General features: G+C 36.7%; 1 protein-coding gene across 2 annotated transcripts; it reads right to left on the bottom strand.

Annotated features, from left to right (window-relative positions):
* Positions 1-203: 203 nt before the first annotated feature.
* Positions 204-13,564, bottom strand: trim54 (tripartite motif containing 54). Of its 2 annotated transcripts, none has more exons than XM_068708529.1 (9): positions 13,214-13,564; positions 12,190-12,368; positions 9,355-9,535; positions 7,972-8,067; positions 7,260-7,493; positions 5,718-5,740; positions 3,212-3,348; positions 2,529-2,618; positions 204-705 (listed from the first exon to the last, which is right to left on the bottom strand). In XM_068708529.1, exons 1-8 carry the CDS (start codon positions 13,397-13,399, stop codon positions 2,542-2,544), a joined length of 1,113 nt encoding a protein of 370 aa, XP_068564630.1. In that variant the 5' UTR covers positions 13,400-13,564; the 3' UTR covers positions 204-705; positions 2,529-2,541. The 2 variants fall into 2 exon arrangements, with proteins under 2 accessions (XP_068564630.1, XP_068564629.1); XM_068708528.1 differs by having other exon boundaries at positions 204-692; positions 2,583-2,618.
* Positions 13,565-14,332: the final 768 nt, after the last annotated feature.

Genomic DNA, 14,332 nt, shown 5'->3' with positions numbered 1-14,332 from the left:
CGTTGCAGGTTTTTTGTTAAAAAACTAAAGTACGGATCAAATAGAAATTTTGACTTGATAGTTGCTAAGTGTATGGTTAGGGGAAAACCAAAGAAATTATAATACACACAAATTTAATGGGAATCGATTTAATACTTAATACTGATATAGCTAACACTACCTTACTCATGGAGTTGGGAGAGATCAGAAAATGTTCATGTGAGTCTTTTTTGGTAATTGTTTTATTTACATAACATCTGAAAAGAATTATTAAACTGTAATGTTTACTGAAGCCCTTAGAAAGTATTGTGACGAAAAAGGCTATGCAAGGGCTTTAAATCCTGAAGACACACATGAAGGGAATCTTTTTACTTTCCCTCCCACAACACAGGATGCAGTGCTAAATCCACCGTATACATTCCTTTGAGCTATACATAGAGAGATATATTTACACACAATACACTGGATTTCTTGACTGAACAAAAGGCAACAATGTGGGAGGCTAAAATCTGGTCGGTCCTCTTGCATCTAGGCTGCTGCAGAAAGAAATACAGATGGGTAATGTATAGAAAGGTATGATTTCCATCAATCATGTTGTGTTTTTTTCCATGTTCTCTTTGTCGTTTCGTGCGGCTAAATTCACTGTTGTGGATTTTTATCCAGAGGATTATGGTAAACCTCTACTTCCGTCTCTGTTCCACATTTCCTCAGGACTGCAGCGAGGACCTCGAGTGGAGAACAAAAGAGGAATATCATGAGATCAGTGTCATCATCATCCCACGTCTAAACAATCACCAGTGACTCTCCAGCTGCTCGGCCTAATGTCACACGAATGCAGCACGGAGGAGGATGCTGTTGCTGTTGTTGTTGTTGTTGTCACCGCCTCTGACTGAGTAAGCACGGATGATGCTGTCGCCTTCCTGAGTGGATGAGGGGAATCCTTCACTCTCTGCAGCTCTCTTTTTACGTAAGTGGTCTTGTTAGAGAGGACTTCACATGTCCCCTCTGTACGACGCACAGTGAGCTGCTGCTGCCGCTACAAATATTACAATTCATCAGCAGAGCAACAAGAACATCTATAAACAGGCTCTGACACGCTTGCACTATTTCAGTTTGAGAGCCATCAGTGCAGCGCTTTCTTTTGCATTTTTAGAAACGTGTTTGTTGGCACCATGTTCACTGAAACACTTCAAATACGTAGCATTTTATGACGTAAAAGCAGTAAAGCTATAATGTACTATGAATCTATATTGTGTATATATATATATATATATATATATATATATATATATATATATATATATATATATATATATATATATATAGAGTATGTAACATCTTATGACATGTTCACTTAAACCTGCCGTAACCTGCAGCTTTTTTTTGGCCACTTGGGGGCAGTACAAATCAGTTGTGAACACAGTGACATAACGTCATCTTTTACGTTGACGTGGCGAACTTGTTAGCAAACAGTTGTTTATTTGCACATCCAGAAGTTATAGAGCAACATTATCATTAATTTGGATTTGTGTTTTCTGCCTGAAATACATCCCCATTATAGCTATTCCCACAGTTAGTAGTATCTACAGTATTAAAAGACAACAATTAGAGTTTTAAAGATGAAATTATGGCTAACTTTTCAAACAAAGCGATTAAGTGATACTATTCACAACAAATAAGTAAATAATTACTAATCATGGATAATTATTTGAGGCAACATTTGATCTTAAGTGCAACAAAGTTAAAAATGAAGTATTATTGTTATGTAATTATTTCAAAGCTAAAAGGAGTGTTATGTATTTATAGTGAATGCTGTCATTTATCTGTTTTATGTATTGTATTTCATATATATATATATATATATATATATATATATATATGTATATATATATATATATATATATATATATATATATTATTACTATATGACATAAAGGGGTCCTTGAAATAAGTTTCCATGTTTTCTGGAGCATCTTCTACAGTAACAATTATGAAAAGTCTGATTTTATTTTGTTGTAAAACCTCTGTCTATGATCTTTGGTGTGCAATGTGAAGAGCCTCCATCACAAATGAGCAATCGGATGATGGAGAACATGGGATGCACTCGGAATCTCCATTAAAGTAAGTGGATTTTGAGATTTCAAGATTTGTTTTTTTTTTAGATTTGATTCTCACCAAAAACAGTGTAGACAGATCTATGATTTAGGACTAAAGAGTCAAACTACATGTTATCAATTAGGCACTGTTGTCTAATGTGTGTTGCTTACCGTGTATAAAACATACAAACATTTGACAAGAGGGGCTTCAGGTACATCCTCTCCAGCTGATTGCTGGAAGCTGAATTACTAATGTGAGGAGTCAAACACACCACAAAGCCCCGGCCAAGCAGAACCCTGATCAATTCATCAACAGAGGGTTGACAGGGAGATTCAAACACCCTGTAACGTCCTTCTGTTAGTCTCTCAGAGAATATTTAAACATTCGTACTCCGATTTTTAACCTTTAGAAAAATTCAACTCTGGCCTTGACTTATTGAAAACAACAAATACTTCTGTTTTGGTCTCAAAATCTGAGGCAGTAGTCAAGTTCGGACTCCTCTTCACCTTCTTCAGGATCTTCCTCTCCATCATCTCCCACACCTAAAGACACACACACACATACATCAACTTTTTCTCACTTACACGGTCAAGTTATATACTTATATTTAATCCTTGAACAAAAAACTAATACTCAACCCTAAAATTTACATTGTGGGGACCTTTCTGTCCTCAATTCATAAAGTGGGGAAAAAGACACCCAGTATGAATTCATAACTAGTACTGTACCTAACTAGACATTTGAGGTACTTGTACTGTACTTGAGTATTGAGTTTTCATTCTACGTTTTACTTCTACTACACTACCTTTCAGAGGAAAATATTGACTTTTTAGTTCACTACATTTATCGGACAAAAAAAGCATTGTGAATATGTCCCTTTGGACTTTCCGTAATTGTGACTGCAGAATTTCAGAATTTCAACAATCAATCTATTAATCAAGAAAAAAAATCAGTAGATAGATCCAGAATGAAAATAACCATTATTGCAACTCCATATGAAAGAGTTTAAAACTAGCTCCACCTCTTCAACAGTAATATTCTGCTTTTACATTGACGCATGTGGATAAATGATCTAATATGATATTCAATATTATAACAGCCACAGTTCCTTTTATGTCAGTAACACATGTTGTACCACGGTGTGTGCCGGATGAGAAGTCGATGTTCCTCAGCATGTCAGCGAGGTCGTCAGTATCGATGACAAAGTGGCTCATATCCTCAAAACCGAGCTCTGGGCGCTCCATGTTAGAGGCCCTGGCTGTCACTGCCATCCTGCCAGCACAAACACACAAAGGGTGTTCAAAATGTAAGTTAAGTTAAGGTGCTGTTGTTAAAATGAATGCTGTGATTTGCACAGTATTAGAATTTGGGAAATTTTAAGTTGGGTTTATTTATTCAAAATTTGAAAACCCTGTGTCAACATGACTTATAAGTTATAATTAGAAAATGATGTTCGCCATAAACCTTGATGTTAAGTAACACTTGCAGAAAGCTGTCAGTTTGTGGCAACATATTATTATATTATGTAAATAAACTATGTGCACCTTTTACTGGGATTGAAGCTGTAGTTTGAATTTTGCTGAAGCTTATAAAAACTAAAAATGTACAAATTCAAGTATAAATGAAAACATTCAACTTCAATAATGCGCATTATTATTCACAACAAAAAACTCCCATTCAGACATCATATATGTGGCTGTAACATGAGTTTAGTTCATTTGTATTTTGTATTGTGAATATGCCTGGGTAAAACACATTTATTCTCTGTATTTGTTGGAACATTTTGAATAAAGTCAGACTCATACATGGTCAGCTATTGTAGGGTTCAGATCTGGATTCATTGAAGTGATCAACTGAAAGGGAAAGTTCACTTCAAAATCAGAAATGCTTATTTCTTCTCTTACCTGTACCTCTATTTGTCAATCTAGATTGTTTTGGTGTTGGTTGCCCATCAATGTCATAATATATTGTGCCATAAAAGATCATAAAGTTATTTTGATTATTGTATAGGTTGTCATGAATAATGTCATAAAAAAGTCATAGTATAGTTTGTCATTAAATGTCTTAGAAAGCCATAGTGTAGTATATCATAGAAAAGTCATAGTTTAGTATTCCTAAAAACTTTCATTAAAAAGTCATGAAATAGTATTTCATAAAAAATGCTATTATAGAGTATGCCATTGCATTTGATAAAACAAATATATTTGAGTACAGTATGCCATTAAAATACAAAAAGTCATAGTACAGTATGTCATAAAAAGTCACAGCATAAGGTCGTGAAAATGTCATAGTAAAGTATGCCATTAAAAAGCATTGTATGTCATAACATTTCAAAGAAGTCATATCGTATATCGTAAAATTTCATAAAAACATATAGTTCAGTATGCGATATATGCGTTATAAAAGTCATATAAATTGTTTCACAAAAAAATCAGACTATAGTATGTCATAAAGAATCCTAGTATAGTATGTAGTATATAGTAAAGATGTCATGGATAACTCCCAAGTATATAGTTTGCCAATAAAATATAATAAAAAGTCAAATAATAATACAGTATGTCATAAACATGAACAAAAAAGTCATAGTATCATATGCTATAAAATTAAAAAAGTCAAAGGGTAGAGTACCATTACTACTATACTATTTTCATCATACTAAACTATGACTTTTTTCAAATTACTATACTATGTCTTTTTTATTTTTCAACATATTACACTATTATACAATACTACTACTTTTTTTGACATAATATACTGTGACATTTTGTATTACTTTTTCAACATACTATACTATGACTTTTTAAACATGCTACACTATGACTTGTTTAGTCATACAAAAATATTACATTTTTCAACATACTATACTATGACGTTTTTAATTACTGTTTCAACATGCTATACTATGACTTTTTCAATGACTATTGATTGGATGGGGTGAGAGAGGGTGGGATTTTTTATGACGTTTTAGACTTAATATACTATGACTTTTTTCAACATACTATAATGTGACTTCTTTATGACTTTATGACTTTTTTGCCATAATGTACTAAGACTTTTATGAGACTTTTTCAACATACTGACTACATACATTTTTATGACTTTTTCGACATACTGTACTATGACTATTTGGTGACTTTTTTTGACATGTCACCTGCCCTTATCATTTTTTTTGGCATACTCTACTATGACTTTTTTCAACATGCTATCCTATGACTCTTTATGACTTATTTTAGATATACTATACCGTGACTTTTTTGACATACTATGCAATTATTTTTTTATGACTTTTTATTGATAGGGATATTATGAATGGTGAGAAAGACAGTATTTTGAACATAATATAGACTTTTTAGACACGTTACTTAAGAAATTCTGAACTATATGATACGTTGTATTTTAAATTGTTGGATTTTACATTTTCTAAATATATTGTACCTCCAACTGTCAAACCTACACTATCTACCTATGTAATGTGGTGGAGTAGAACTACTAAGTAGCAATAATGGAATTACTTAAGTAATGGACAGAATCGTACTACACTCAGTCACCTTCAGGACCTTTTATAATGTATCAACATTAAGATCTGACCACATTCACTCAATGCAGGATCACAGATTCACCACAAACAACATTCTACTTACTTTTCCAGTATGACGTTGGCGCTCTGTGAGGGTTAAGAAGACAGACAAAAAAGAGACTAAATGAATTACATTGTGCTTCAGTTGTCTGTGCCAACGACATCAGTCAGAGAGATTTGTCAGACACGTCACCGTGTTAAAATAAAAACATGATTTTAAGAAATACTGCCGGCTGCCAGAATGGCCTCATGGTGTTTACTGCCCTGCTGCCACTAACTCTATCTCCTTTAACTCCTGCTCTGGCAGAGGATGTGGCATCAAACAGTGACACCTGAGGCTCATACTTTCTCTCACACGCAGTGACGCAGACACGTTGCATCAGAAATAAGGATGCGTAATTAAGTAACTATCTGCTTTCGAGACAAGCGAGTCCGCTGTCAAGATTCACTAGCTTTTTAACTTTTGTTTCAGTCAACCCTCAAATTACGCCAAAAGCTTGTTTTTAATTAACTTATCCAAGGACATTTATAGTGCCAGTCACTATGCCAAAAACGGTGGAATTTCTGAGCAATTTTGTGTCCTGATAATAAAAAACGCTTTGATAAATCGCTGTGTAAATACAGTTTTCCTGACTGCTGCCGTTAGCTTGCTAGCCGTATAGTGAAAACATCTACTGCATAAACCATACCTGGATTTAAAGTAATAGAAAATACACACTTTGTACAATTTTGACAATTTAATTTAGGATTTTCACAATGAGTTAGTGAGGTGATTTTGGATGTGCCTCCTCTCTTCAGGGTAGAATAGCTTTTGAAACAGCATTTGGTCCATAGGACAATAAAAGGGGAACCCCAATTAATAATGGTTGGTTACTTGGATAAGAAAACAGATGTATCAGCTTATTTGCTGCTTCTAATCTTATAAATTAAATAATAATTGCATGTATTCAGGCTTCTAAAAATCATTCAAAAGTTTGGGAAGTTTGATCATGACATAATCAATCTGTGATCTTTTCCTGAAGCTGAATATGCAAAACTGAAATCTAATGCATCAAGACAAAAGGTGGATTCTACTGGAGTGATTTGGTAAGTTTATTCCTCTGAGTATCTCTTCAGATTTTGCAATTCTCATGAATATGATTTGGTTAACAAATATTGTCTTTCATAACTTTTTTCTATTCCCTCCTGTCATGCAATTCATGTCCTGAATCCTGATTGGTTAGAATCCAACATATACCACCATACTGAATATCAGTGATAATTGTTTTTAAAAAAAGAAGTAAAATGTATTAATTCAGCTGATTTCACTTAATAGTCAAAATGCTGTTTCATATGAACTTTCTGCAGACTAATAAATCACAATGGGAGAAAAAACGCAATTATTTTTTGGTGTATTGTTCTTGGCCTAAAAATAATATAAGGATAGAGAGTCTTAAAAAGCATTGACATTAACCTTTAAAATACTTGAATCTCCTACTTGGATGATTTTCCAGTTCTCGGATCAGTGGGTCACTAAAACCCCCCAAAATTCAAAAAACAAATGACACTGCCTGACCAATCATAGAACTCAACCTGCAGGAGCCAGCTGATCCGAAGCCTCACCAACCTGTATAAACAAAGGCATGTGTGGCTCTTCGATCGACTGAATGGCCGACTCCACCAGCGTCACCGCGGCCTCCAGCTGATCGCTGTGCCGGCCAATGAGAGATCGAACACGTTTGAGTTTATCGTCCTGTTCTTTGGTGATGAGCCCCACCAGCTCCTGCTTCCGCTCTTCCAAGACGGCCACCAGGCTGTCAAGGCGGTCGATCAGCTCTTCTCTCCGTCGCTGACCGTTCTCCTGAGGTGAGAAAGAAGATTATGATACAATTATAATACAATATAAATACACTCTGTTGTCTGCTCGGTCTGCTTACTTACTACTTTTATTGTAGGCCTACTTTAAGTGTGCACTGTATGTTTCTATTATAGGATAAAGTTGTATTAATCCAGAGGGAAACTACTTTGCAGCAGCTTCAATACAATGTGGGAATATGAAAGTCTAAAATAACAATAACAATACAAATATACTGATATACAAATAAAAATATACGATATCGGCCTATACAATGTCAAAATCAGGTTTACAGTATGGATCATAAAAATATGTAGAGAAATATATTACTCAGCATTCTTTATTGGCTGACACATGAACAATAGGCTATTACATAAAGTGTCTATGGGAAAATTACAACTCAAGAAGAAGGTAAAAAAGGTTTTTCTTGTGTTAGTGTGTGTGTGTGTGTGTGTGTGTGTGTGTGTGTGTGTGTGTATCTAACCTCTACAGTGCAGCAGATTTCTTCCATCTGAGTGATGACCGCCTGGACGTGGTCGTTACTGGCGACCAGGATCGCGATGCCGTCGCTTAAGTCCGTCTGCAAACATCCAGAACAGAACTGACATTAATTAAAGAATAATACTGTTCTCTTCATATTTTACTCACTTTTAACCATGTGTATTATCTTGTATACGTTTACTGTTTTGTATATGTTTACCATTTTGTATATTTTGGTATATTTAAATATGATATTTTGTTTATTTAGCTTTTAGAACTTCTTGTATCTGCATTGTGCACTGCCTGGGATTTTGACGCAACACTATTTCACAATACGTAGTTGACAAATAATCATTACAAAAAAGGAATTAGTCTAACTGAAAATTAATAATAATTAATTAATAATTATTATAATAATAATAATCAACCAATCAGCATTTTGCAGTTTGTCAGTATATGTTCTTCTATGCAGATCAAGACACTCTTTTAAAATCCCTGAACATTTTCTGTTGTCAAAAAAACACATTTAGAGGATCGTGTGCAGTGTTGGCGGAGGATTGCAGAACACTCTATAAGCCTGTCGCCAACCAAAGCACAACAACATGAGTCACCAGCGTGCATCGGTTTAGAGCATCACATGACATCATGCACATTTGTACAGTTTGCTACAGCCTCTGTACAGTTTTAGTGTAACAAACGCTCTCAAACATTCCCTACGTAGGCCGACGATAAATCACGAACTTTTGTTTTTCCGATTGACCTTTGCATGAAGATGGAGCATCAACAACTTTCCTCAAAACCTCATCTGAATTTCAGATGAGTGAATCAGCGACAGAGTGAGAGATGGAGAGGCCGGCACGAAAATGTCAACAAAGCCAACTGCTCATTAACACTCCGGACGCCGCTGCTGCCATCTGCATGACAAAACTGCTGCACTTCGTCTTTGCGTGTCCACAAATGAGCAAATTAAGTTCAATTTGATGTAAAACAATATCTGGTGTCACTGTAACTGACCTTTAGATGTCTAGATAACCAGGTGTGTCCTTGGTTTCAGTGGATACACACAGTTTTATTTGTATACTATGCATTTGCACTGGGTGGCAGGTCAGTGTGCAACTTAGTTTGCCGTATTGGGAAGATTTAAAAATAGAAACAGAAAGAAGTATGTAAGATAAAGGCCACCAAGAGTTCGGACTTTTGTAAACCCTCTTTATTGGTGCTTTGACCTTTAAACGAGCTTCGGCTTCAGTTGGAAATAAGCTTAAAAAAGCTGCTTACTTCCAACACACAAGAGCAACGTCTGTCTGAATGAATACGAAGTGAAGTATCGTAGTATTGTAAAGTAAAATGACACCTCGTTATAAAGAATGTAAAGTTGATTCTTCACCTTCTGCCTCATGTAAACGCTGCTGAGCGGTGCGACGTCGCAGTCTCTGTGTTTTCCGAACACTTTGCACATGGAGCAGGTCGGCGTCTCACAGGACAGGCAGTAGATATTGATCTTCTCGTCTTGATGTTCTTCACACAGCAGCTGATGTTGCTGCTGCTCCGGCTTTATGTTCACAAGCCTGGAGGGGACACAAAGTAGAAAATGGATCCTCAAATGCACTGCTTTATTTATTTATATTCTCAACTCATGTGAAATAACCAAAACTGTTCTGATTTTATGTGTTCAATGTAGGCTCACATCATTCATAGAAATAAGCTGACAGAGCATTTTCAGGGCCACATCATCATAAGACAAACACCAGATTACATACTCTTTAATTCCAACTTTTATTTTGGATTTCAGTGTAGTAACTATGAGGGGCAGACATAAACCTTGAAGCACTTTAAGGAGTAACTTTGCTGCAGCTTTGCATCATTACATTGTGGGTTGATGCAGATGAACAAAGTTAAACTTCAGTCCGTGTTGCCAGAGCTTCTTGCTCATTTGCCAGCAAAAGTCTGCTGCATGACTCGTTGCTCTACATAGGGCCGTTGTTCGAACTACACATTGTACTTTGGTATCCTTTGCATAGCGGCACAACAAGCCCAGTGCATTCTGGTTGTTGTAGGTTTTCTATCTTTTGAGAAGAAGGCCTTTTTTCCCTCTCTCTCTTTTCTCTGGTCATTAAGCACCAATTCAAAAGAATATTTGCACCTTTCCACTACATAGACAGACCCATTTTCCTACTAGTGAAATACTTCATAAAAGTTCAAGGGTGGAGGACAGTCTTCTATCATTTGACCCATCATTTGAATGCATGTATAATGTGCTTAAAATGTTCTCAAAGGAAGACTTCAAGGCTGGATTTGTATGCACTGGTGGCATAGTGTCCACAAGGCTTGTCAACATTGTCTGTATAGTTAAACCTGCTTGGGTTAGTTCTGTTATTGCGGACGTATTTAGACATCAGTGGAGAATTGCCACCTGGGAACCAAGATGGTGTCAGCTTTCTATAGTAAACATCCAAAGGATGTAATAACGTACATGTTCTGTGTGTTGTTGTTTTTTACATCATTGTCCTCTAAAATTTGTCAGTTCTGCCAGTGTGCAATCTATATTATTCCCTCAATGCCAGACATTTTATTATCACACAAGCAAAAATAAACAACACACAAGTTGGCCTTTGAAGCACTCACATGGAGGTCACAGTGATGCATGTGGGCAGTTGGGAAGCATCGGCACTTTGGAGCATCCAAAAAAGCAAAGCCTACTTACATAAAGCAAAAACAAATATGCAGTAAAGGGTTCTTTGTACTCTGACTAAGGTGTCTCTGACCGAAATGATGATTAAGTAATGAGAAATCTTTCCACACATGAGAAACTACAAGTTACAAAACATTTGTGAACAATCACATCTATTTTAGCCCACACAGATAAAGAGGGGACTCCTGTCCTTCTGTCTCTAACGAGTGCCAACAGTGACTCATGCTTCAGCTTCTATTTTGGAGTGAGGGCGACTTAAATATCAGTGTAGAGTTGTAGTTAGTGTGCACGCTTACAAAACAAGGGCAGATAGGCATAAGAGGAGGACGTTTTACTTTAACACAGAGTTGTAAAGTAGCGATAGACTTCAGACAGTAAAATATATTCGGTAAGCATTATCATTTAGAAGTTATCAGCTTAAAATCTGAGATGAGATCAATTATGTTACATACCATTGTCATCTAGTTGTCTATTTCCGTTTTTAAGGCTCAGTCAACAACACTGTCTCTGCCTCTAAACAGTGAAAGCATGAATAGTTACAGTTTCAAATGATGTGTATGAACTCATTTGTTCCAAAATGTATGCATTTTTTCTTCTTCTTGAGTTTCTTTGACAGTCTTTTCTTTCCTAGTATGTTTTCCGGCACACACACATCACATAACTTGTCATCAACAACAAGTGCATGAAAATGCAAATAAAAAAGAAAATTGGTATTCATCACCTGAGGGGTAGTAAACAAAATCAAGAGGATATGCATTTCAAAACATATGCACCAAGTCATGTTGTGTAACTGATGCCTGATTTGACATCTGGTTGTATCTTATATTATATTATTGTTGGGTAATTTATTACATTATGTTTTTGTATTATTTGAACCGTCTGATTTTATGTAACCATGTATTATTATTGTTATACTTATTGTGAATAAAAAATGAGGGAAAACTTAGAAAAAAAATACCCCCCCAGTGTTTTATCTATTAAAGCAAACAACCATGAATTCAAAGTCTCAGAAATGATCAATTCAGGTGGATTTCTCACTTTAAAATGACTGCATGTATCCTTTAAGCAGGAACCAGTTTGCTTTTATCCGTCTCAAAGTCTCAAACTTCAGCAATGTAAACCACAAATTCCCATCACTGTGGATGGATCCACTCTGCACTGCTGTCAAACAAAGGCAACAGTCAGAGAGGAGAAGACAATACTGCTCTCTGTTGGTGGTCACTTATGATTACAATAACATGCCGTCTTACTTCAGATTCTATATAAAGACCTTTCGCTGTGAAACCTGTCTGGAATATCTGACGTCGACTAAATACAGACAGAAGAAAACAGCTGATTTAAGGGTATTTTCAAATGCTGAAGATTGTAAATACTGATTAAAATGAATCGAAGGGTTCGGCTAATTGTTGACAAATACTGTAACTTTATAAAGTGTCCTTAGATCTGCTTACAATTACATTACAGTGTGTTATAACCCAGTTATTAAATGTCTATAGTGCTTTATAATGTTAAAAACTCACACACACTCACCTTGAGGACTCCTGCTGTCTGTAGATGTCTAGGATGTTCTCCACCAGCAGGTTCCTCTGCAGACCGTAGACCCCGTGGCGGTCCAGCATCACCTCGTGGCGGCACGATGGACAGCGAAAGCGAGCGCCGCTGGAAGTCATGCTGGTGGAGCCGCGGGACTGCCACAGAGGGTTAGCCGACTGGATCAAGAGAAGGGAACGAGAAAAAAGTATAAGTAACAATGTCTAGGAAACAGAACGCATGCATTTTTATTCTATACCATGTCTTACTCACACATACCAATATTGTCTTTATCGTCCCATGAGGGGAATCTCCTGCAGGTCAATGTCTTACAAGAGAAACATGCGAATACACAAAACAAATGCAGTAGACATATGGTCCATCGTAATTGTTGTATTTGTTACTTGTATGACCAAGATAACTACAAATTTGCACACGTGCCATCCGTGTGCTATGGAGCAAGCTACACGTTAGGGCTGAGTGAAATGGTGGAAAGCAACTAATCACATTTACTGTACTTAAGAACAATTTGGAGGTATTTGTGCTGAAATATTTTCATTTTAAGGTACTTTTTACCTCTACTCCACAACAGTTCTTAGAGATATATTGTACTTTTTACTCCACTACATTATCCCACAGCTATAACTACTTATTACTTTTCAGATTAAGATTTAAGATGATAGCTTAGTGTCTTGTAAAATACAATGAAATATTGTATTATTGAATAATAATATATTATTGTATAAAGTACCTCAAATGCGCTACACATAATGTCATCAAGTAAAACAATGGTATTATTGTACTATTAGTTAAGTAAACTTTGAATGCAGTACTTGTAGACTATGGTATTTCTACTTTGACATGGGTAAAAGATCTGAATACTTCTTCCACAACTGGGTGAGTGTTTGACTGTTAATGAATCAAAACACCACCTCAATTCGAAATAATGATGGCTGCTTGAAATTAGAAAAATGGGATGAAAATGGTCCAACGAACGACCCTTTAAGACAAACACCACGCTCACCTGGAAGATGTCGTTGGCACACTTGCGGCAGAGGTTGTGCTGGCAGGGCAGGATAACCACGGGTTTGGAGAACATCTCTAGGCAGACCGGGCAGATCAGCTGCTTCTCCAGGTTCTCCATGGTGGCTCCTCTGCCGGCCCCGGGCCCCGAACTGCCTGCTGATGGAGGCCTGAGAGCAAAGTTCATCACCTCCAGGGAGCGGCGGGTAAAACGTCCAAAAAGACAGAAGAAGGGAACAAGCAGAGGGAGGAAATGGTGGTGGGGATGTCCTAGATGTTGGTTTTGTTGGTGTTTTTAGTCATATTGTCCCTCCGTCTTCTTTTCTAGTACTGACGTCGTCTCTTTCCCCTGTTGTCTATCCCTTTACCCCCCTTGCCAGCTTGTCTAACCCCCGCGTAAAGACCCTCCCACACCCCCTGTCTCAGTCCCACAGCAGCTGGACTGGTAACTATTTTTAGATCCACAGTTTGTTCTGGCTTGGGTTACTGTCTAAACCGCGTTCCCCAGCCGGACCGTTGGAAATTTTGGGCGTGACAGAAGATCAGGACAGTGGTTGGAACCACCATGGTTCAAATGATCATGTTTGTATGAAGTCTGATACTTAAGAGGGGATCCGTGTGACATAATGCAACCACTGGCTTCCATGTTTGAGCTCATTAACATTTTGGCGTAAACAGCTAGCTCCATTTCTCAGCTTAGACTTCTCAAGTCACAGTACTCATCACACAGGGAGTTTTTAACTCTTTGAAACCAGTGCGCTCAAATTTGCGGGCAAGATAATTTTCTTTTTTTCTTTGGCTGAATGGATTTTTACTTTTCAAACTGCATTTGAAAAGTCCAACTCCATGCATTCATTTGCACTACAAAGATAGCCCTTACTTATCTCTTACTATCTTGCTTATCAGTGTTAGTTTATATCAAGAACATAGGACACTGGGAACATATACAAGATTATCTAGCTGAACAAAATGTGTAAGTATCATAAACTTGAAAATCCCATCTGCTTTTTGTCAAGGGAACCATTGCCATGCTAATTTAGGGGGTTGGGTTAGCAAAATGCATCATCTCTGCAGCACTCTATAGGCCATTCAGAGCAAAATGGTTATGATTATGATTGAG

This window comes from Cebidichthys violaceus, unplaced genomic scaffold (genome assembly GCF_023349555.1).
Source record: "Cebidichthys violaceus isolate CVI_PGR_0920_01 unplaced genomic scaffold, fCebVio1.0.p SCAF_14, whole genome shotgun sequence".
In the NCBI taxonomy this organism is placed as follows: Eukaryota; Metazoa; Chordata; class Actinopteri; order Perciformes; family Stichaeidae; genus Cebidichthys; species Cebidichthys violaceus.
The sequence above is the reverse complement of the archived record's forward strand: the minus strand, read 5'-3'. Positions and strand labels throughout refer to the sequence as shown.